Genomic DNA, 23254 nt, shown 5'->3' on the forward strand with positions numbered 1-23254 from the left:
GAAGATTGCTTATAGCTTTGTGGGTGGGAACAGTGTGGTTGCTCTGGGAAAGCAGGAATGGTAGTCGTTTTCAGGACAAGGCTTGGGATATTGATAGACTTGTATTACAGATTAAGGGGAGACTTTGGAGTTGGAACGAGGCCTACAAAATCGTGGAGTTAGGAATTCCTTTTACTTCTTGGTGTTCCAAAGACTTTAAACTTGTTTTATTGTTTTGATTGGCATTCCTGATGCCTTGATCCATTTTCTTTCAATAAAAGTTTTACTTTACTGATCAAAAAAAAAGCTAAGAGTGATTTGACAATCCAAATTAAATAGAGTTGGGAGGGGTTATAAACTCACAAAGTTACAATTATGGTGTGACTCAACAAGTTATATATTTTATTGGGTAGGTTAAATAGAAACAACAAAATACATAATTTTCAACAAATATAACTTAAACAATTGCAATAGAAGACAAAAGGGGGAAGACAGATGCAACCCACCTTCTATATTTCTAAATTCCTAATAATGTCATCTTAGCTGTACTCGACGCATGATTTTTATAATTTGTAGTTGAAACAACCTTATTTCACCCAAATTAGGGATCAACTGTGGCTGGCTGGCGTCGGGTCGGGTTGTTTCAATTAATTGAATTAAAAATTTTATTAGTCGAACCAGATATTTGATGAAAGTATTAATTTTATTTAATTTGTATTATTTTTAGATTATTTAATATGAGCTATACACGTCATACTCCCTCCGTCCCATCTTCATAGTCCATTTACTCCCTTATTCCTTTTTTAGATATCTCACAATATAGTCCACTTTCTAAATTAAATTAGCATTAAATTTCTTTTTTTACCAAAATAACCTTATTTAAATATAGTCAAACATAGAATAAATAAGGGCAAAATTGAATAATTACATATATTTTGTATTTTTCAAGCACTATTTATTACATTTTTTTAACATGTGTGAAAAAGTGAAGTGGACGACTGAGGGAGTATTACTTTTCGGACAATCTCATGTGAGAGCGTCAATTAACGAAAAACAACAATTACTAGAATCATCAATTATACTAACTCAAAGTTTTTACAACATTTTTTATCATTAATTAACTCTCTTATGTGCGCAATTTCACGAGTAGTTATTTCTGTTGAATTTCAAAGTGAAGAAAATTCCTCACAATACAATTAAAAAACTGTCTCCAAAAATGCAATATATAAATGTGCTGGAAATAATCACATATCCTATTCTTCAAAAATCCATTTTTTCCAAGCCTCCATGACTGCTTGAAATAATGCCAGAGTTCTAACAATCTAGTAAATTCTACTATAGATATGGATGGCCTCAACAGGTGCCAAATGAAGTCATTTCTACAAAGAAAAAAGGTAAAAATAAAAATTTACAGTGAGATAAGTAAAACGACCCCAACGTCTTTGCATTTACAATATATTACTCTCCAACCGGCAACATCGTGCTGAGCTGCGTGCTAAAAAGATCTGCAAGCGCACTGCGAACGTCCATCTGCAAAAGAAATCGCGAGTTCGAGTTATGGTAATGTACAAGAAGTAAGAACTACAACGAAAACTGTCCAGTAGTGACACAGCTTTAGTGCCATTAAGAGATGTGTCACATAATCTATTACATCATTTGTGTAACAAAATTTAGATATGTCCACACATGCATTTATATACTTTTGCTACATACAAATATTTAAGTAAATTTTATTAATTAAACAAATTGATATACCCTCAAATGTTACTATATTAATTTTTTGACATGCTTTTGTTTTTATGACATACGTAATAGCTATACATCACAAAATGTAACGATTCTATTTAGTGACACTTTTCAGAGTAACAATCGTTCAAAAATTAAGTGCACGAGAAGAAACCCACAATAGTGGTTTTACAACTACTTTAAACGAGCCCCATTCATGAACTAGGAAGTAATGTTAATTTTTCTAAAAATGATCGTTGCTTATAAGCTGGAGCTTATTGTACGCATTATAAGTTGTTCAGAAGCTTACACAAGCCCTATGCAACGAACTAGAGCTAGGAAGTAATGGTGATATTCAAACCTCATGATAATCCAATTCATTCAAGTCTGATTGATTTATGAAAATAGAGCTTGCAAAAGAAGGAGCTTACCTGTTCAGAGCAGATGAGTTTCGTAATGTAAGGATAAAAATCTCTAAGGTGATCCTTGAAAATCTGGGGATTCATCTGGCACATACCTTTCACTACCTGAAAACACCGCATATTAAGCTTAGAAATCGAAAAATTCATTGAACAAGGAGAATATATACAATAGTGGTTTCAGTCAAAAATTAAGGAAAAAAGTATTTGCATAAACCTGTACCTTCACGATTATAGGAGCACGGAGTTCAAGAACTCGATGGATCTCCATATTTGCCGTCTCTTCCATACTAGATTGAAAATCAGATGCTTCTCTCAGCACATGTTCGCAGAAGGAGACCAGCTTCTCTTCAGCTATTCCTTCGGGTTTCTCTTCTCTGGCTGCTTCGTCGTCTTGAGCTTCAACTGGTGCCGTTGTCTTTTGCAGGATGTCGAGATAGATGCAAGTTGCAGTCAACTCCTGGCGGAGGAGATTCAATGGAGGCCTGTCGAGGAGAGACTTTTGCATTTTAGAAAATTGCTTCACAGGAGTAACCTAGTGAAGTCGAGGGCTCGTTTTAGCCAACCTTTCCGTAGGAATTTGCTGCATTCGCGATCTGAGGTTGGTATATGAGTTGTAGGTGGCGGCAAACTCTAGGATCGAGAACAAGATCTCCATCATCGTGATCTTCGCATCTGCGCTCAACTTGTTCCAGTAATTCTTCTGAAAGTCGAAAAGTGCATCATGCCAATGATATTAGCAAGAGGCAACAGTTATGTGCCCATCATAATGTTTATATGTAAGGGGAGCGGTTATCATACAAACCAGAATTATCATATAAAATAAATACACTATGAATTCACTATGAAAAATGATGAATTCAAAAAAAATAGTATAATTTTGTCACCTATGGGATCACAAATTCAATTAAGGAAAATAACGAATCCATCATAGATCTTTATGATCTAAAGGCTAAAAATAGTTCATTAGTATATTATATGGAGTATACCTAGACTAATTTGAAACACTCCCTATATGTAAGATTCAACCAAACATAAGTATACAAATTATTTTACGAGGTGAATCTCGCTGACAATATTTTCTGCACCTCCGACACTCGAAGAAAGGCTCATACATTAGCAAGATTGGGGAACCACATGGAACCAGAACAAGTAAGCAGAAACAAGATATACTAAAAAAAAAATCATAAACGCACGAAAGAGATAGTACCTGAATGCCATCAATCGAACCTAGAAGTAACAGCTGTGTCACGCATTTACTCCTAATGCTTCCCAACATCAGACTTTCCTCTGCATCTTTCGCATTAACTTCCTTATTTGCATCAGGAAACTACACCACACACACAAAACATAAGGTCGAATTTCTCAACGAATTATTTAAGCTCACGACGGAATCAAGATACACTAAACAGCCAGAACAATGACTCGTAAACGTACAAATTGGAAAAGACCAACCTTGGATGGAGAAGACGCCACCGCTGCATCAGATGTAAAGTTCTTTGGTTTGGATGTAAAACTTCTCATAAACATATTCCCCATAATTTTTTGTCCAAATGTTTGACTCCGCTGAATGCTTCCACCATCAGATTCCGTAGCTCTAGCAGATGGCGATGGCATGCCTACAGAAGCGACATGTCACTTTCTACTGATTTTGATTTGGAACTAGATGCTGATAATTTTCTTTTAAAACATATTGCTGCACGACTAACCTTGAGATCCCTCCATATCCACTGCGCGCATTGTTTCTTGATTTTGTTCCGGTGCGTTGAAGGATGGTGTTCCCACGGCACTCCCATTTGTATGAATCGCATCATGATTGTTATGAAATATGTCTCGGGACACTGGTGTGCCGCCGTCCAAGTCTCCTGATAACACTTTGCGATGCTTCCCATTCTTGAAGCTCGGATCGTTGAGAAGTTCACGTGGTTGGGTTGTATATACAGCATCTCTGCACAGAGTCATTCGTTAACGTACAATAAAATACTATGACCGCATATAGAGATATTGCGTGTGTGTGTGAGAGAGAGAGAGAGAGAGAGATTACTTCAAACTTTTCAACAAAGTAACCCAGTCGTCGGAGGTGAACTGGTGACCTCCAACTTCAATCAGATGAACCAATGCACCCAAAGCTATCGACACCACAGATTGATCAGTCTTTTTTGCACAATCTAAGAGTAAACTGAGCAGCGGGGGCAGCATAAAACACACATCCTGCATTAAACGAACATCAATTATCGAGATTCCATCTTCAACTTACGAAAACCTTATATAAAATCAGTAACCAAATTAAAGAATAATGCTTTAAGGGCAACATATATTGATGAGCCAGCCAAAGTTCAGCAACCAAAATAGTTACAAAACAGTGGTAAGAAATATTTAATAGCATAGTAGTAATAATGATAGTCATAACTATATGTTTGGACAACTTGGGCTACCTTGTAAAAACTATTGAAAAGGTCGCACAGCAACTGGAGAGCATGAATAGTGCTTTCACGAAGCCACTCTTCCTCCGAAGATATGAAATTCTCTTTTCCAGCATGTCTCACATGGTCAAAAATGGGGAACAGGATTTCTTGGAAAATACTCTCCCAAAATGCCGATGAGAATTTGCTTCCTCTCTCGTTCAGCAAATCGAATAAAACCTCGAGTGCACAATTACTGACCTCTGATCTTGGATCAGATATAAGTCTAGAAAGACCGGACAGCATGGGGAACCAATAATGCTCGGCCAATTTGCAAGTTTCATCGACTGTGTTATCTACGGATCTCCGAGAACCGGCTGGTATAAGGCCCTGGAAATGAGAAGAAAGATATAATTGATAGATTCATTAGCCGAGAGTTTGATTTAAATAAGCACAAATCCATAAACTATTAGTGAATTCCGGTTTTTCCCATGTTCTATAAACTTGATCGGAAAACATCAAAGTTTGTGTATTTATTCACCAACTTTATAGAACATGGGAAAAATCGGAATTCACTAATAATTTATGGATTTACAGCCAATTAACCCTTAAACAAAAAAAGCATATCATAATGAATAACTAAGGATACACGGAATATCTCCTTTCAAAAAGAAAACATTTGTATAAAACCCACAGAACTATTCCAAATTATTAGTACTTGAAAACAGACCTCTGAAAGACGATTCTCAGATATTCGGAGGAGAGCAATAGCCTTCAAGCTAATGTCGACGGAGCTCTTATTTTTGGAAAATGCAATCAGGCAGTTCACACAATCCATGAAGCAGTCAACAAAAACCTGATTGAAGTGCTCCAATATGACTGCAGCACCCTTTGTTAGACATACATATTTCTAAATCGTGCAAAAATGTCATAAGAGAAAGAGGAAGTTCGTTTCAAACCTTGTTCAACGTTCTCGAATGCACTTTCAACTATGGGTTCCAGGCCATCATCGGCAGCCATAGTGAAAATCATGAAAATGCTATGCCATCCAGACTTTATAATTCCAGCTTTAGATCTTATAATCTGTTTAATTCAACTAGAATACATTGATATCAAAAAAAGCAGCAATGAAAATCGAAAAAGATCAGATAGTACAGGGTAAACATACTTGAACAATGCCACCTAATATAAGCCTTCTTATGGATTCACTTCTGCTGCTTTGCATGAGCACGACGAATGGTTTTAGAATTCCTTTCTGGAAAGTAAAGTGTGAAAGCTCAGGATGCTCCAAATATTTCATCCCGAGTCGTTGTAGAGAATCAATTGCATATATTGCAACTTTTTCATCAGCATGACTCCCAGCAAAGATGAAATGTTGTGCCAAGACCGACCATATTCTAGCCCAAACCTGAAAATAGAACAAGTAGGACCATAATCATCCCAGGATTGCCAAAAAAGAATACATATATATAAATATAGATATAGATATAAATATAGATATAGGAAAGGGTGGTTCAAATGAAAACCCTTAATTATTGTGAGAATGAAGAACTATTTCCAGCTCTCGATCACGAAGATCTACAGTGAATGCATCACCTTGTTGGATGAACGCATCACCTGGGGCGAAAATTTTATTTTTTCGGGGTGCAGTAAATTTCACGAAAAATGCAGTAACTTTATACGTTCAGTGCAATGCTCTCACGAAAAATGTAGTTCTCACGATAACCAACCCCTATAGATATTTGAGGAGTAATTATATGACAAACGAACACTCAACAAAATTACTGTATAAGATAGAACTTTGTAAGGCGATCAAATTACCATGTGTATGCGAGCCATATTGGAATAGCTAATTCCAACAATCTTCTGCAAGCTAAAAGTACGAGCTGGTGACTGTTTTAATTCCTCGGCTGATACATTACACAATGCGGTAAAAAACTCAATCACTGATTCACTGGGCAATTTGACACTATTCGAGAAGACTTGTTCAGCTGCTTTTCCCGAGAGTTCTCTCAGAGATTGAATTATAGCATCTCTAGAGTTTTGATTTGCTCCTTGCACGATAGTTGCAGTCATAGCAGGCCATGAAACGACATATTCAAGACGTGAAATACATTCGAGAATGGCTAACCAAGAGTCTTGAAGGGCATACATATCGGTATCACACAAATCAAGAAGGGTCCGTAGAGCTTCTACATTTTTTCCACGCATATCTCTAGGCGCATGTAAGAAATTATACCTGCATTTCAATTTATCTGCTATTATTATGCTGCCCAAAGCATACCAGAAACTTGCAGGTGTACTGCTGCTATTAACATGCCTCTTTCAACCATGTCAAATTTTTTAGCTATATTTGGAATTATAATTGGTGAACTTGATCATTCAAAAACCTTTCCTCAAATCAAATCCCTCCAACCAAAACGTTTCCATTCGTAAAGCTACCTCAAAGATTTATAAAGAAGCCACAAATTTGTCTACTAAAACAAGACCATAGATTGTGTGCATGTATTGATTTTGTGGTAGAGTGATTAATGCCTAAGGCCAAAGGTATCAGGTTCGAGTCCACCACAAGATCTTTAAAAAAATTTGTTCATCAATAAAAGACCAAGACCATATAAGCTTTAGATGATAACTTTTGCCATTTTTATCTTCACGTTAAAAATTACATCTAGAGTATCACCATCTGGGACATGCTGATAAGATAGCCAGGAATCCTAAGATCACTTTTACGTGATAGAACAAGAATAAGTTGCTAACTATTAGGCAATGTTTGTGAAGACAAGTGACTAGAGTCGAGAGCTACCTCAGTAACGATGTCAAAAATGCATAGCGGATGGTGTTCATTCCAAGGACGTATGTTAAAAGTATTCCTTCCTTGAACCCTTCCATACAAATGCTAATCCTCATTGAGCTGTCTGGTTCGCCCATGGCGACAGAAAAAGTAGCTAGTAATGGCCACCCTACAACTTCAACCATTGGTCGTAAAATCTCAATCCTGTGAGAAGTGTAAAAGACCCCCTTTTTTTCACCTTGGTCCTTAATCACAGTCTGTATCTGATTAAGAATAGCCTCCTTATCAGACTTGGAGTCGGTTGAAGAGCTTCTTCTAGGAAAGGCCAGATTGAGAACACTGAGAAGGCCGCGTCTCCCGTTCAGTTCTAATTTATGCTTACTATTTTTCAAACAATCCACTGAATCATCTTTCATTATTAGTTCTTCTTTAACAATGTTATCATAGATCTCCTCCAAGAGTTTTTGGGGAGCAGATTCTTCAGCACTACTGGTATTCATGTGTATAAAATCGCTTTTGGACAGTTTCGGCCACCCCGTTAAATAGTGAGCATCAGCCTGAAGCATAATAATTGCATAAGAAAGCACATATGCTGTGTCTGCTGTCTTGAATAGACCAGGATTGTCGGCACAGTAGCTGCAGAAAAAAGCAGCAGAAACATTAAAATCCCAAAATCGTAGCCTTAGCTGATTAAGAATTACATAATCCTAGTGAGGTTTAATTGGCTGTAAATCCATAAACTATTAGTGAATTACGGTTTTTCCCATATTCTATAAGTTGGAAATAAATGCATGAACTTTGATGGTTTTTGGAATTCATCCAAAATCAAGAGTGCGGCCAACTTGAACATGTGTGTTACCCTGAACAACTAAGAAGCAAAGTACGATGCTAACACAGAAAAAGAGGTATCTCTCATCAAAGAATAAAAATTTTCCATTGGCATCATAATTTTTTTATAATTATATACCATCCATGCCTTTTGTATTCTCTATTTTTCTCAGGATGCTTCATTGAATGTGGTGGTACAACAAATAATGCTTACCGCTCTGCAAATGTCTCCATTATGCGATCAATCATCTGAGCTTCACCTGGAAGTTCAAACCCTTTGAGGAATTCATGTATTGCAATATCAAGTTTCATTCCGGAAAAGTTGATAGATTCCACGTAAGCATGCAAAACAGAGTTGGGGAATTCCTCATGCTGGCCTAAGTAGTCCCCAATCATAGCCTGAAAATCAGATTCTATAAGATAACTTTTCTAAGAGAAACAATGCAAACATTGATCATCATATCTACCTTGTCTAAATCAGGAGTATGTCGAAGAAACTGGGCAACTGAAGCTGGATTCTTCTCCACTACCTGACTGGATATTAAGTGCTCTATGCCCTTCGCTGGTTGCTCATTGAACTGTGCACATTGAAAGTATGAGCCTTCTAAACAGCTAAAAACATATTATTCGAGAAAAGAAATAGCTATATAATTTCATTGCTAGCACTGCACGCACATCAGTAAATGTTCCCAACTTTCGTTTTCTATTAGAAACCCCCAAACTTTCAGCGTTTTCCAAAAAACGCCTTGCAATACAAAATCCAGGGACGGAATGATGAGTCTTCTCGTTGGATTCATTGGTGATTATTTTTTCCGACTCCCCCAATAAAACGACATTGTTCCACCTAAGAATCCGGCAAGGTGACTCATCATTCTGTCGCTGGAGTTCATATAAAATGCCAGTTTTTGGAAAACAATGAAAGTTGGGGGTTTCTGAATAGAAAATGAAGGTTTGGGACATTTCTAGAAGAAGCTGAAAGTTGGGGATACAAAACATGATTAACCCTATATAAACTAAAAAATGTACATACCTCAGAGACAGAAGCTTCCACGGTGGACTTGTAAACCTTCAACTCCTCGAAATTGCTCGGTGATTCTCCTGTAACTTTTGATCCATCCAATCCTCTAGCCGAAACTTCAGATGATCTGTTGTCCTCATTCTGATTATCGGATTTTCTGTGCCCCTTCTCCCAAATTACTAGTGACTTGAGAATATTCACAAGACCCTAGAGTGACAAAACACACAGGTACAGGTCAACTCAAATGACAACGTGGAAGTTAGTTCTCATAATGATAAGATCTTGAGACGGAAGGCAATGGTCGAGATAGACCTGAAGAGATGATGTTTTAATCGATACTGTCTGGGTTGCAGTAGAAGACTTTGGATCCACATTTTGAGTACCTTGAGCAATTTTGGATAAATTGGCAACCTAGATGAGAAGAGACTGTATGATGATAAAGTTATACGGATTGAGCAAAGAAAATATCCTATCGAAAACACATACCATCTTTTCAAACAGGTTTGGTGCTTCATTATCACAATCGTAATTTACATAGAGGTCAACAAGCATCTGAGGATCCTTGCAGATTTTCTCCAATGCCCTGCAAATATTTATTAGAATAGAAACTTTACTAAACGATAATTAAAAGCCGACATGAACTGCTTTAGCCACAAGGTAGCAGAGCAAAATACTCGAACGGCCAGCATACCGGAGTACAACTAGCTTTTGGTTAAGATCTGATCCATCCAAAGCTTTTAGAACAATTATGGGAAAGAAAACTCCAATTTCAGCCTGTAAAAGGATTAATACGTTCAGCTTGAGAAGCCAATGGAGACGAAATATTTTGTTTGTCTAAGACAAGATGAACAATGTTTCTGAAGTTTGTTTGACCTTGAGACTTTCCCTAAATCGCAACAAAACAACTGAGAAAATCCCCGCTGCATGCTAGCAAGACATTAAACAAAATTATTAGAACTTCAACAGCAATAAGTAAAGGGTATCAAAGCACAACCATAACATACCTGAAATAAGACAGGAGACTGGGAAGCCGATGCCCGCAATAATGCAAATGAAAGGTGACCTCTTAATGAGTCAATAAGCTGAGAATTCTTTGTGAATGAGATACCGCAATCACCCAATATACCCTGTAAATCCACATGAACTATGTTTCGTGAATATACTTCAGTGAACAGTGAAAGGTTAAATGTCACTTAAATCAATTTGCCTACTAACCGTGAATCCTCAGTTCACATTAAATTGTTATTACCAAACAAATAAAAACACACTAACCCTCTAGGTGAAGAAATAATGCATCTTTTTATAAGAAATAAAAATATGCATTCATTAAATCAAAAGGTCTTCAATTCTTTATGTTTTGAGATCTATTAAGCAACCTTAAACAATCCTGTCTCATACCTCCTGAAGGTTTCCTTCCTCGCAATCTTCAAAATCTATCCTTATTCTGTCTAACCAATCAGACTAGCAAATTGTACGAAGATAACTCTCTCAAACCAACTATTTCATTACATGTTTACACACCATTACACCGACAAAAGCCTAATTTATGCCTAATCTATAGCTCTTCTTTTTGGGATGGGGGGGTAGGGAATGGTGGAAGACGGAGGTAAGGGAATTTTTAACCTGTAAAAGCTCAAGAGAGAGAATACGATTTTTGGTAGTAACTTCATCATTACCCTCCTTCATAGCCATCTGTAAACAAATTGCTAGATTAATTCAAAATGTTCAGACAAAAAAATTAAGCTAGCATGTAAGAATATTCCATCCAGATACACAAACCTTACAGAGAGTACGAAAAAGAAGTAAAGCATCACGTTGTGCAACACTCGTGCTCTTTTCACCCGTTCCTCTGAAAGAAATTAGCAATTTAGTTATTTTAAGTCAGAAGATAAATATAAATTAAAATAAGGAAACAGGGAAGAGGTACTGTTATTAAAATTTATCAGAAGATAAAGATAAAGATACACTAAATCAATCCCTATGCTCCCTTTGTATTAGAGACCATGCAACGTGTTCTTCTCCTACTTATGCGAAGTTGCAAACTCAGTATTGCGACTGTACCTTTCAAGTTTACTACCATCTTCAAGATCCACAACCTTCTGAAGGACAGCTTCGAGAGCCTATACAGAGAGGAGTTTTAACCCAAACTGCAGATATGAGATATCTATAGAGAAATCTTAAAGAATCTTATAGAAGCAAATGGATAAACATATCATCCAACTGCACAAGAAAGAAGTAAACATGTCAATGTAAGTGATATACCTTTATGTCAGTGCCACCTACAAGATTCTGAATTCCTTCACCAGACGCAATGAATGTACTATCTAGACGTTTCACAGATATAATGTCATTTGAAGTCATTTTTGGATCATCGTGATCACTGAGCGACACTTCTGAAACCTTTGAGTTTGACCCGTCCTCCATTTGAGCATCTTCGGTTTTAGGAGATTCCGAAGATACCTAAATGAAAAGGATGTATGTGTTCCATCATGTATAATCACTCACCCATGTTGACAATTATGCAAAAGAATTTTTACAGGGATGTATCTCATACCACATCATTTTCCATTTGTCTAAAAACGATGCTGACCATTTGTGTCAGTGATGCCCTTGCCGTTGCTTGGTTTATAGGACTCTTGCTAAACATGCCAGATAGTATTAGCACTAGATGATGTTTAAGTCAAACAAATCGAGACAACTTATTGAAGATACCTAGTAATAGCAATGTTAAAGCAAACTTTGATGACTCCCAGCAATGGCCCACCATGGACTGCATAAGAATACATCAAAAGATTACAGCATGTCAATTTAACGGGGCAAAAATATCTTAGTAAAGAAAATTCAATTAAGATTTTCTTGAGATAAGTCTGAACTGTATGTTTGCACAAATTTGTGTTGGTAGGATATGAAGGTACAGTGATACAGGGTCTATAAGATGTAAGAAGAAGTAGGATCGAACAAGAGGAAGTAAGAAGAAACCGCACGAAAGAATGTGGCATTTTCAGTTGTTTATGCAAATACAGAACAATCTAAGGGATTGAGCCTCCCAGGTGAAGGTAACTCCAGGAGAGCGGACAAAAGAAATACATTTTGAGGTGTTCGTAGCCATCCTTAAAGCACATATGGAGAAATCCATCAAACAAGAACTCTTCTAGACAATTCATCATTTTATGTATTCACTGTCTATTATCAACATAAAAGTCCAAGACATTTCACATATCTAAAAATAAAAAATACATATGTTTTGGCTTGTGCTACGATTATAAGGCCAAGCTTAGATTTTGAAATCATGCCATAGAAACAAAAAAAAAAAAGTCGTCAAAACCAAGGAGAAAAAATGACAAAAAGAAGCAGGTAAAAAAAAACCAATGTCATCATGCTTCATTTTCAAGAATTATATGGTAAAATGGGGTATCATAGCAAAATTATATTATATTAGGACAATTTAGCAATAATTGAACCCATAAAGTGAAATACCTCGAACCTTCGTGGATGCTATAGCAGTAAGAAGCACTTTCATTACTTGAAGAGTGACACTGCATTTTATTTTTTCAGGGTTATACTTGGGAAATGTCAAGTGACAGCTCATTGTTAATGTATCAATACATGTACCTGTCAGGTGTCGAATTATCTACACAGCCACACACCATGTTGAGGATGTCTGTCAATAATTTTGAATTATTATCGCCGTCAAGACCAGGATCACCTTCTAGATGATTGTACACAACCAGTTTCTGCATGTCATAAAGAAAAGAAAAAGAAATGTAACCAATTACATTAGATCCATCCATAACATGTTTTTGTTCATGAAAAGCCCTTGATACTTTAGAGTGAAAAGGATATGAAACATGATATGCAATCAATGATATGCGATTAAATTTATTCCTATTGAAGTTTGAGAAATGTAACAACCCAAATCAACATGCCCTGAAGTTGCAATGTAATAAGCCAAAGAGAATGCATATTAAAGAAAAGATAAGGTCGCCACATACACAGCAAAATATCAATATCAACTTTCATATTGGCAAGTATTAAATTGTGAATAACCCAGCCCATGAAGAAACTTCTATAAACTAAACAACTATGAACAAAATGGAGCACCTACATGAAAGCAATCCAATGCAAGTTCCACCAATTTAGTATTCTTCGTTTCAAATGCAAGCTTAAGGGGATCCAGCACAAGATCAGCATCTGCTTGTCCTTGCATATGACCAGCAACTTCTGACACTGCCGTGGTTGATCCACTGCTGCTTGTAGGTTCGACATCCTTAGCAGCCGATTCAGCTCCCTCATTTTTATCAACTCCAGAGTCAGATTCAAATGAACCACTGAAATAAAATATTGTACAAATTGAAACTATATGGGACAGAAATAAAGAACCAAGATTGCAGTAAATACGGAGATACTCCATCAGGGGAAATTAACCGTTAATCTTAGATACAAGTGGTCCATTTCTTAAGATCCGCAGCCAGAATAAATCCCATCTCCAGTATGGAATCACATTTTCCAAATGTGCTTAGTTGCAGGGGAAAAACTTACTCTCCAAAGGCAACTTATGTATCTATATTTCTCCACATGCATACCTACTTACATATCTGTATTTCTCCAAAAAAAAGTGAAAAAATAAAAATACAAATTTGGCTTCTCAAAACACAAATCTATTACTTCCCCTCGAAATTCTCTCTCCTACAACACATAATTTGGAAACATATATCAAACAAGCATTACTTCTACTCTAAATCATGTCTCAAGAACATAGCATAGAATTCACAACCAAATGTTGTATGATATAATGTATAGCGGATGCATGAGGACAGACTCAGTGATCCATATCAAAAACCAATGATATGCCAACAATCATATCATTAAGTTATCGTTTGATGTATGCATAACTTGATATACATGTTACATCACTGATGTTCTGAAGGCACGTGACTCCATTTAAGTTCTCTACTGAGGGAAGTGTATATTCTGAACTTCACTTAACCTACATAGCATTCTGGTGTATCTATGTATATAAATGAGTATGCGTGCATATAGACACTCTCATGAGCCTACATATCTTCCCCAAGGTTAGCAAAATAGCAATTATTTCGAATGCATATCCATGCACATTTCAAGCTTGATTTTCTCATCTAATAGTCCTTTATTCTTGCTCCCCTTCAGCCAATTGGATACCTAGGTTCTCCAAAGTCAACATCCGAACCAGTTATTAAGCAAATGCAGTTTGACAAAGATGAGAATGCTCGGATACAAGGATGAGATTTTCATAATATTATTTGCCAAGAGTACCAAAACCTAAATCTCACTGTCGCTAGAACACCTTTGCTTTGGAGCTGCCGATGAATCTTGCTTAGTCTCACCAATATTTGACTGTTGATTGAAATCCTTTCCACTGTCTGAAGCATCAAAGGAAAACGAAGAACATATATAAGCTTGAGAGATTTCAATTCTCATTAACAGCACAAAAATGTGAAACATACTGCCAAAATATTGCTGAATAAGGCATTGTTGTGAGATAAGCAAGCCCACACACATAGATCCACCACCACTCCCCCACCCCCAAGATAAAGAAAAGGAAGAACAGAAAAAGACATTCCCATGCAGAGACATAAAGTAGCCAAGGAAAAGCATAAACAGAAAGAAGTATTAAAACAGAAAATACATAGGTGAAAGATGGAAAACAGTCACAGAGAGGAGATGCAAAGAAAGATCATTGAACACAAAAGTCCTGAGAAGAATGGAAAGTGAATCAAACAGCTCAAGTAACCACCAGTTTTACTTTTAGAGGGCGTTTACTTTTCTTGATTGATAAGATACATGTTTATTCTCACTACTAGGATTTGTCCAATCCAACCCTTCCAATGGGATATGAATCAAGTAAAATTATCTCAAATGATAGATATTATCAAGGGCCTTTGGATATCCCAAAGTCCCAATCCATCTTAGCAAACAATGGATTAGCCTATACTATTTTTATCTATCTAGACTAATCCTCAAAAGTAAACACCCCCTTACTATAAGTTACTTGTTTTCCACAAGTGAATAATGGAGCTTTTATTTCTCTTACAACCTTAGAATGAAATAGCCCGCATTCACAAACAACGCAACACGTATTCCACACTACCACTTCCTAGAGAATCAAGCATCAAAGATAACTACTCCCCGAACTCAATCAAGTGTGGCAAACCAAACAAAACACAAAAAACATAAACTAAACAAAAAAACACCGCAACATATTGATCTCATAGAGCCTGAAATAGTAAAATGCTGAGCAAAAGAGACATTAATTAGGGATTCAAACTCACCCAAATACGTCTGAATGGCGGATTGAAGAGCATTGTATTTCTTGTTAGAACATTCTTTGAGCATCGACTCAAATGCCCGCGCCACAAGGTCACCCGGCGCGCCGCCCGACATCTCCGCTGACCCTTTTTATCCCCTCAGTTCAATTCAGTTCAGCTCAATCTGCATCAGAAATCCAACCATGAAAATTCGCAAAATTCCCTCGCTGATCAAATTGGATCAGGAACAAACGATCACATTTTCACATGCATTAGGTATACTAGATTAAGATCTTCCGATTAAACGCAGCGAAATGAACGAAATACCGAAGAAAATATTGAATTTTTCACCTGGTTTCTGCAAAAATTCTATCTTTGTTGGAGAAAAGTCAAGAGATCTGGCCTGGAAGAATGGGCGCTGAGAGCGCCTCTGTTTTAAGACAAAGCTCCGGAAACAGAGTCGTTGAAAATGTTGTAAACGCTTTTTGTTTTGTTGAAATGTATAATAGAATTTTTCAATGGGAATTTATAGGAAGAGTTCCTTTTTTTTTTTTTTTTGAGGAAATTTATAGGAAGAAATTGAGCACTCCAAAATTTAATTTATATCTATATAAGGAGATAAACGCTTTGGCAAAATTAATATAAAGTAAATGAAATTATCTCGTTTTATGTAATATACTTAATTCTCTCTCGTTTATTTATGGTAAGTTAAAAACATTTTATGTGTATATATTTACTATACCCTCCTCTAAATAAAAAGGGTTATGCAATTATCAATGTTTGACAAGTTTGATAGTTGCCATTGTATTTTATAATTGTTTTTAAATCCAGATTAATGTCCTTTATCTGCAATGTTATTTAGTTATGGTTTGAAAGAACTTTACATTTAAATAGTTCTACTAAAGATCAAATAGTAACTCATCATGATAATAATTTTGTTTACTATTTTTCTGTGATGAGTCTTTCGTTGTTTATTTCAAATAATTTTAAGAATCGCATAATTGTGTACTCGAATCTCACATTCACACAAGTTTTTTGTTGTTTTCTTCTTTTTTTCATTTTTGGAGAAATAAATAATTTAAAAAACTATGCGACATTGACAGTAGATTCAAATTCGAGACCTTTGATCTCAGACATTAACTATTATATCACTAGATCAATACATGCACACCATTTTTCCTCTTTCAAACCTCTTCAGAATAAATTACCTAAAATAAAGTCGCATGTGATCAATTGAAATGAAATAGATTCAGTAGTAACTAAAAAAATGCATGTACACATGTTGCGTAATTAATGAGCAAGTGTAAATACACAAAGCTCCTAGAAGTAGCAATTTTCCTTTTTCGAGGAATACTTCACATTACAACACTATAAATTTGTATATAGAGTTTGGAGTAGCAACTGCAACTCCACTATAATTTATCTATTCGCCCCTCTAATAATTTGATCTGCTTTATAGCATGACCAATTAAGAAATTGCAGAAGAGACCTCATCTTTCTGATCTGCCTCTTGAATGTTTAGTGATGAGTCCACATTCATAGTCGAAACCTCCAGGTTCGGAATCACAGGAGCTCGTTGCCTTCGCGTAACTGTCATTTTTAGGCCCTCTGTGGTGTGGATTGTCGCGCCAGTAGTCATCTTGACCTGCAAAGAGCAATAAGGGGGCGTTTACTTTGAGTTATAAGCATCTGACTGATTAGACGATCCAACTAAGTTCAAGAAATGTCCAAGCCATCAAAGTACGTGGTAGACTAGGCTATATTATTTTCGTGTATTCGATCAATTTAGTAAACAAGGGATTAGCCTTACTAGTTTTATCTAACTAAGCTAATCGTCAAGAGTAAACACCCCCTAATTGTATAATCAGACAACTTTCACATAGCATTTGTGTAGATGAAGCGCGATTAGCTGTGATTTTTGGAGATTACTTACAGGAGGGGCACTGAGCGCGAGTTGGAAATCAAATCTACGGACAAGCATGGCGACTGCTACAACAGTCTGCAAATCGAAGAAGATAGTTGCTCTATTAACGTCACGGTGACTATATATCACCATCAAAGTAATCAAGATTAGCCTAGTGGAATGTAACTTTGTGAAATATACATTGAAGAATATCCAGATAACTATTTAAAGATAGTTTACCTCGAATGTCGCAAACATGTCTCCGATACACTTTCTTGGCCCTCCCCCAAATGGCAAGTAGCTGTAACAGAAAAGTTTCCTCACATTAGCTGACGAATGTTTGGGATATCTGACTATTAGTTGGGAATGAAATTCCATGACATGTTAATATTTGAATAAGTTCTTCTCATTTTTCTTCGTGCTGTTCTGTCTAGCAGCCGACTGAATTCTTGGTTTTTGATAGTATAAAACCGAGATGGATTATAATATCTTCAGAAGATTACAATGTGAGTTACCATAAACCAAATAACCAGCCAGAAGGGCTTGAAAACTATTTAGGGTTCGATTTTGGAGTAGATAATTGAATTTGAGCTCATCCATTAGTGACAAATGAATCAGAAAACAAAAATCATTTTAGATTTGGAGATAAAATCAGTAGCTGAGGATTCAGACCTGAAATTCTGGTTTGTCTCATTTGGATTCGGGCCATCTAAAGGCCATCTTTCGGGATTGAATTTGTCAGCTTCCTCCCAATGATGAGGGGATCGGTGCAGATTCCACACGGATATGAATATATCTTCACCCCTGCAACGCCAACTCCGTTATATAAAAAGAGAGAAGGTCTATCTAAACAAAAATTGGCGATTTCATAGTTCAACAACAGATAATACGACACACTCATTCTAGATAGTCTGACACCACGGTTCCATGCCCCCGGTTCACCATTTGGACCATCAGTTTGACGGGTCAGGATTCGACGAAGCCTAACCAGCCCCCATATGGCAGATTATGATTACAGATTAATGACCCAGTAGTTCAGATCCCACGCTTCGAATTTGGCTATTCAGTTGAGAGTTTGTATCTATTTAAACACAAACTGTAAAATTTTGTACAAAACGATTTCAAAAGCTGGTGGGTCCACAGGTCGACCGGGCCCACGATTCTGATGTTAGGAATCGCTCCGACCGTTATACTAAAAGCCCATTGACCTGTTCCTAGGTCTAACCCGGCCCATGGCTGACCACTTCTAGGTATAATTCAAAACAATGAACTTGAATATTTTCTCAGTCGATAAGTTTCCAATATGTTATTCTGTAAGGTCAAGCTCAGTTACATAACAGTTCACTGTTCACTCTTGTAGTTTAAATGGAAACTTTTCAAAGTAACATATATCTCATAATATATTTCGTGGTTATTCAGAACTAACTTTTTAATCGGGTACTTCCCAAGTATGTCATCACCAAGGGAACGACGAATCAAAACAGGAGGCTGTGGATAGAGTCTCAACGACTGCGAAAGTTGGAAAGATGTAAAAGAAGTTAAAATTGAGAGATGAGAAATGCAGAGATAGCTTCCAACAAACATTTTGTTGTAAGGGCATTACTCACTTCATTGATAACTCTAGTCGTATATTTGAGCTTCTTCATGTCTTCAACAGTTGGAAATCGATCACCTAGAACTGAATCGACCTACATAGCAGTTTCAAAGATAACATCAATTGAAGTGATCATATATATGGGGGTTGGAATGCCTCAGACTTAGAGACAGAGGTGCAATGGACAAAGAGACAAACCTCATTTCGAAGCTTGGCCATCACACTAGGCTCCTAGAAGTTATAAAACAGTTAAGACAGAAATGCATAGTTAGAATCGTATTACTTTACAACATTTGGTATTTATCAAGAACAGAAGATAATTCATAATTATTAGAACTTAATAGGATAGTGTACCGTCTAATCCAATATCATAGAAAGTTTATATATACAACCCCATATATTTCAGTTATATACACATTTAAAGGCAATAACATTCTGGGAGTTGAAATACTTTTTTTTATTTATTTTTTGATAGATTAACAGTATTAAATAAATAAATTTAAAGACCGCGCCACGGTAGACTCGAACCCATGTCCTTTGGCCTTAGGCATTAACCACTCTACCGCTTGGTCAACACATGCACACATTAAAATACTTTCTTGCTTCTATGTTTACAAGCGCCTAGTTAATAGCATATCTCTCATCGATTTTTTTCTTTCATTTCGAAATCCTAGAACGGCATTTTGTTGTGATTCTACATACGCAATGGTCCAAATGACCAAAGAATGATAAGTTAGTGAAAGAAAAGAAATGTAAATCACGTGCCCCTTTTGGATGATGAGGAGATTTAAACAGTGGGCAGTCATCGTTAATACCTGTGAAAGAAGATAAAATGTCCATGTCAGCACAGCTGCAGATGTTTCATGTCCAGCTATGAGCATTGTCATTAGATCATCACGGAGTTGTTTGCTTGAAACCTATGGATTATCCGCATGAGGATCTTACCAGAAAATTCATGTGATATATCTAAAAATATACAGAAGAGATGAACCAATTCCGTACATCATCCCCGGATGCTAATAGGAAATGAAGAATACTAGGATCTCGTTCGTTCATGTACTCCTCATGGAACTGCAATTCTTCTTCATCTACAATTTTCTGAAAAAGTACAATAAGCATAGGTCAAGAAAAGTAAAAAAATTATTCCAGATTAGCAATAACATAGAAAATGAAAGAAGAGCATGAAACAAGCATCAGTAATAGACAAATAAACTTTACCTTACAAATTGCAATCAGATTGTCTAATGTTTCGTTCACTAGCTTCAGAGCAGTATTAACCTTCTTCAACTTTGGCGAAATATCTTTCCATATAGGAATCTCCCAAAAAGGAATTGGCGCGACACTTCTGTCCTCTGCTTCTCGTAAAACAGTGTAAACAGCCTGTAGCAAAGACGGCGAGCATCAGAGCTGATTTAACATAAAATAGCGGTAAGTGATCAGCTAAACAGTATTAACTTAAGAAAGAAAGAATTCAGAGGTGCCAAGCTGATACCTCAACAATTCCAGTATCAATGCTTAAAGAGTCGAAATCATAATTGAATACAGCTTTCCCAATGATATCTAATGTCAAACGGGAAAAAAGGGACTCCATCTCCACATCCTCACCATCAGATGCAGCAGTATCAAGCTTTTTGCATAGTCTATCAGTTGCATCTCCAAACAGGCTAAACATTGCAGCCACAAACTAAGAGGAACAATGTATAGTGATATCAGTTACATAACTTGCATTAACATATATACTAGCATTACATAAAGCAGGATAGCTCATGAGCCCATTACAGATCATATTTATCTTTTATTCTTTCTTGTTTTTTTCTTCTTTTTTGGGGGTTGGGGAGGGGGAGTACAATGGTTGCACCATCTTTGTACTACCTTCTGATGCAGCGCAGGCACTATAGCACGTCTTCTAACACGCCATATTTCCCCATCAGCAGGTATAAGTCCTTTCCCCATTACAAAGTCTAAAATTTCAGCTAAAATTCCCTGGTAGAAAATCAAAGAAACTGATTTTCAAAGTACGAACTTAATTCAGTTCACAAATAGATTCTGAAATCAAAATGTTCACGAGTAGACAAGAAACGAAGCAGAAATAGCTCATATCTGCAAATGCAATACCTTTGAATAAGATTTTGGATTGTCTTTCAATATATGTTTGGCGATTGAAGGATCTGATACTATTAGAAAGGACTGCAATAGAACCCCACAACAGTTACTCGGCAAAGCACAAATTTGAAGGAAATCAAGCACTAATTGAGCTGAAGCTAACCTTAGGACCAAATGTTAGTCTAAAAATACCACCATAAGTAAGGTAAAGCTCGTACAAGGGAATGAAAAAGGGTTCGTCTCTGATGGCAGCAATCGAACCTCTAGCCTCTGGAATCTTCAGATCCCCTGAACCACCGATGACATTGACTATGAACTCAACTATCTCTTTAGGCAAGCCCAATTTCGACAAACCATCTTTGAGTTTCGATTGAAAGCTATCATCCACAACAAACATGCAATTTACTATCCGGAAAAAGTATGAAACAAGAAAATAATAGCATAACACAATCTCTTATAATTCACATTCATAACTGCAGTATAAATGAAAATCATATAATGTTTCCGTTGATTGTAATCTAAATTGTAATCATTCGCTTTGAAGATTTGAATCACAAATCACTTCTAGGGTAACAAGTACAGAGCAAAATCACAAAATCCCCAATTCTAAAAGCTCCAATCCTTTTCCAATGGTACAACAAATAAAGCACATAGCGCAAACCCTAAAATCCACATTTGTACCTTGGCTTCTCAACTGTAAATTCGCCGGATGCTATTCGCGCCGAGAGCTCCGCCCGCCGCTTCTCTTCCAAAAGCCTCTCCACATCTTTCACCGCATCATCTCCGGGCCCTCCTCCTCTCCCATTACCCGACAACGAGCAGCTAACCATAGAATTCCCTGCAAATGCAATCTAGATTCACCAAACAATAAACACGAAAACAACCAATCCAGTTCTACATTACGCCTCATGAATCGTACCATTGAACTTCAAATTAACAGCTGGGTTGAATCTCCTCCTCCAGTCTCTCGTCTGAAACGTATGCGGCGAGAATTGATGGAAGGATAGACTCGCAGACATTGTTGTTTTAGAGAGAGAAAGGCGATAGGAGAGACGAAGACGATAAGTTAACTGTAAGTCGGCAGTCTGCCACAACTGCTGAGAAAGATTCTCTAATGCCAGGCAGACTGTACAATACGCGATGCGTTATGTACTACTTAGAAAATAGCACGATGATCTGTCGATATCAATATCGGGGTGGCGTTAGTAATATTAGGCCACCCAACTGCTAACGAACAAACGGAGGAATCTACTGTTGTTTGGCGCTATTAACATTGCGAGTGATACTTTCATTAAATTTTTAATTTTATTTTATTTATCGTTATCAAAATTTTATGCTTCCACGAAAGAATTTTCTATTTTTTCTTAAGAGAAGTAGCAAAATAGTCTCATATCATATGACCTCTAACAAATTTGTCTCTTCATCCTTTGATTTTGGACTGTCAGTTTCTCAATATCATATGACGAACGCTCAACTTCATTAAAAAAAATTCTACTTATTTTTTAACTATAGCCTACAAATTATAATGCTTCATTTACTCTTATTTTTTTTTGTATTTTTTCACTAATTCCAATACTAATTATAATATTTTTTCACCACTATCAATATACTAAATAATTTTTTCTTCGCTCTTAATTCACTCAACTATTTCTTCTTGTTAGTCAAACATCAGCCACAATTATTGAAGAAACACAATGTAAAGATTGTGTTGGCTGCTAGCTACTATTGAGAAGTCAAAGGTTAGGTAAAGAAAAATTGCAACTTAGCCCATAAATCTATATAATTAATCTATAATAGTTGAAAATGCAAAAAGCAGCCGTATACTTCTTCCACAACATTTAATGTTGTTGTCTCCCTCTCATGCCTATAATTATATATTAATCTAATTAATCTATAATTATATAAATTAATATTTGTACTCATCCATAACAAAACAGATTCATATAAACAAATTTCATGTTTATCAAAAATTCCCCTATAACTAATATAAATAGGGAATCATTCTTACCCCACGTTGATTTCAAAGAAAGCATTAGTATATGAAATTTTTACTTCTTTTCGCATAGAGCTATATTTTGTTTCCCAGTTCGTAGCTTAAAAGGTTGGCTAGACGAAGAAATTATTTTCAGGTTAAACGTATTTAGGAGGAAGTACGTACCACTTTTACCATTCGGATTAAACGTATTAACAATGTGACATAAATTTTGT

At 36.4% G+C, this 23254-nt stretch overlaps 2 protein-coding genes across 3 annotated transcripts; both read right to left on the minus strand.

The window, feature by feature from the left end:
* Positions 1-1184: 1184 nt before the first annotated feature.
* On the minus strand, positions 1185-15929 carry LOC131017439 (brefeldin A-inhibited guanine nucleotide-exchange protein 5-like). 2 transcript variants are annotated; one of them, XM_057946185.1, is made up of 34 exons: positions 15798-15929; positions 15471-15630; positions 14486-14561; positions 13268-13490; positions 12775-12896; positions 12640-12698; positions 11875-11932; positions 11717-11801; positions 11425-11622; positions 11224-11282; positions 10942-11011; positions 10786-10854; positions 10167-10289; positions 10036-10089; positions 9854-9936; positions 9649-9745; positions 9475-9573; positions 9175-9369; positions 8612-8722; positions 8359-8543; positions 7329-7952; positions 6347-6764; positions 5694-5933; positions 5485-5608; positions 5256-5404; positions 4559-4915; positions 4168-4334; positions 3833-4071; positions 3579-3742; positions 3334-3453; positions 2690-2826; positions 2347-2608; positions 2136-2231; positions 1185-1509 (listed from the first exon to the last, which is right to left on the minus strand). In XM_057946185.1, the coding sequence occupies exons 2-34, from the start codon at positions 15580-15582 to the stop codon at positions 1438-1440; spliced, it is 5247 nt and encodes a 1748-aa protein (XP_057802168.1). In that variant the 5' UTR covers positions 15583-15630; positions 15798-15929; the 3' UTR covers positions 1185-1437. The 2 variants fall into 2 exon arrangements, with proteins under 2 accessions (XP_057802168.1, XP_057802169.1); XM_057946186.1 differs by lacking the exons at positions 15471-15630; positions 15798-15929 and having other exon boundaries at positions 14472-14487.
* Positions 15930-16672: 743 nt separating this feature from the next.
* LOC131017455 (protein LUTEIN DEFICIENT 5, chloroplastic) lies at positions 16673-22296 on the minus strand. The gene is made up of 16 exons (XM_057946211.1): positions 21966-22296; positions 21728-21884; positions 21210-21423; positions 21059-21130; positions 20816-20926; positions 20436-20627; positions 20162-20323; positions 19946-20041; positions 19759-19860; positions 19142-19174; positions 18957-19037; positions 18776-18858; positions 18022-18153; positions 17590-17650; positions 17380-17445; positions 16673-17091 (listed from the first exon to the last, which is right to left on the minus strand). The coding sequence occupies exons 1-16, from the start codon at positions 22063-22065 to the stop codon at positions 16915-16917; spliced, it is 1839 nt and encodes a 612-aa protein (XP_057802194.1). The 5' UTR covers positions 22066-22296; the 3' UTR covers positions 16673-16914.
* Positions 22297-23254: the final 958 nt, after the last annotated feature.

This window comes from Salvia miltiorrhiza, chromosome 3 (genome assembly GCF_028751815.1).
Source record: "Salvia miltiorrhiza cultivar Shanhuang (shh) chromosome 3, IMPLAD_Smil_shh, whole genome shotgun sequence".
Classification (NCBI taxonomy): domain Eukaryota; kingdom Viridiplantae; phylum Streptophyta; class Magnoliopsida; order Lamiales; family Lamiaceae; genus Salvia; species Salvia miltiorrhiza.

Bases quoted from the DNA above. Each gene is read 5' to 3' on its own strand.
- LOC131017455 (XM_057946211.1), bottom strand. From the start codon at position 22,065: ATGTCTGCGAGTCTATCCTTCCATCAATTCTCGCCGCATACGTTTCAG. The intron at 19,175-19,758 runs GTATTAACGATG...TATAACTTCTAG, and splicing joins CATTTTATCTTCTTTCACAG to GAGCCTAGTGTGATGGCCAA. The intron at 17,092-17,379 runs GTAAGTAATCTC...TGCTCTTTGCAG, and splicing joins TCGCGCTCAGTGCCCCTCCT to GTCAAGATGACTACTGGCGC.
- LOC131017439 (XM_057946185.1), bottom strand. From the start codon at position 15,582: ATGTCGGGCGGCGCGCCGGGTGACCTTGTGGCGCGGGCATTTGAGTCG. The intron at 10,855-10,941 runs GTTTGTGTATCT...ATTTGTTTACAG, and splicing joins TTTTTCGTACTCTCTGTAAG to ATGGCTATGAAGGAGGGTAA. The intron at 5,405-5,484 runs GTTTGAAACGAA...AGGGTGCTGCAG, and splicing joins ATTCGAGAACGTTGAACAAG to TCATATTGGAGCACTTCAAT.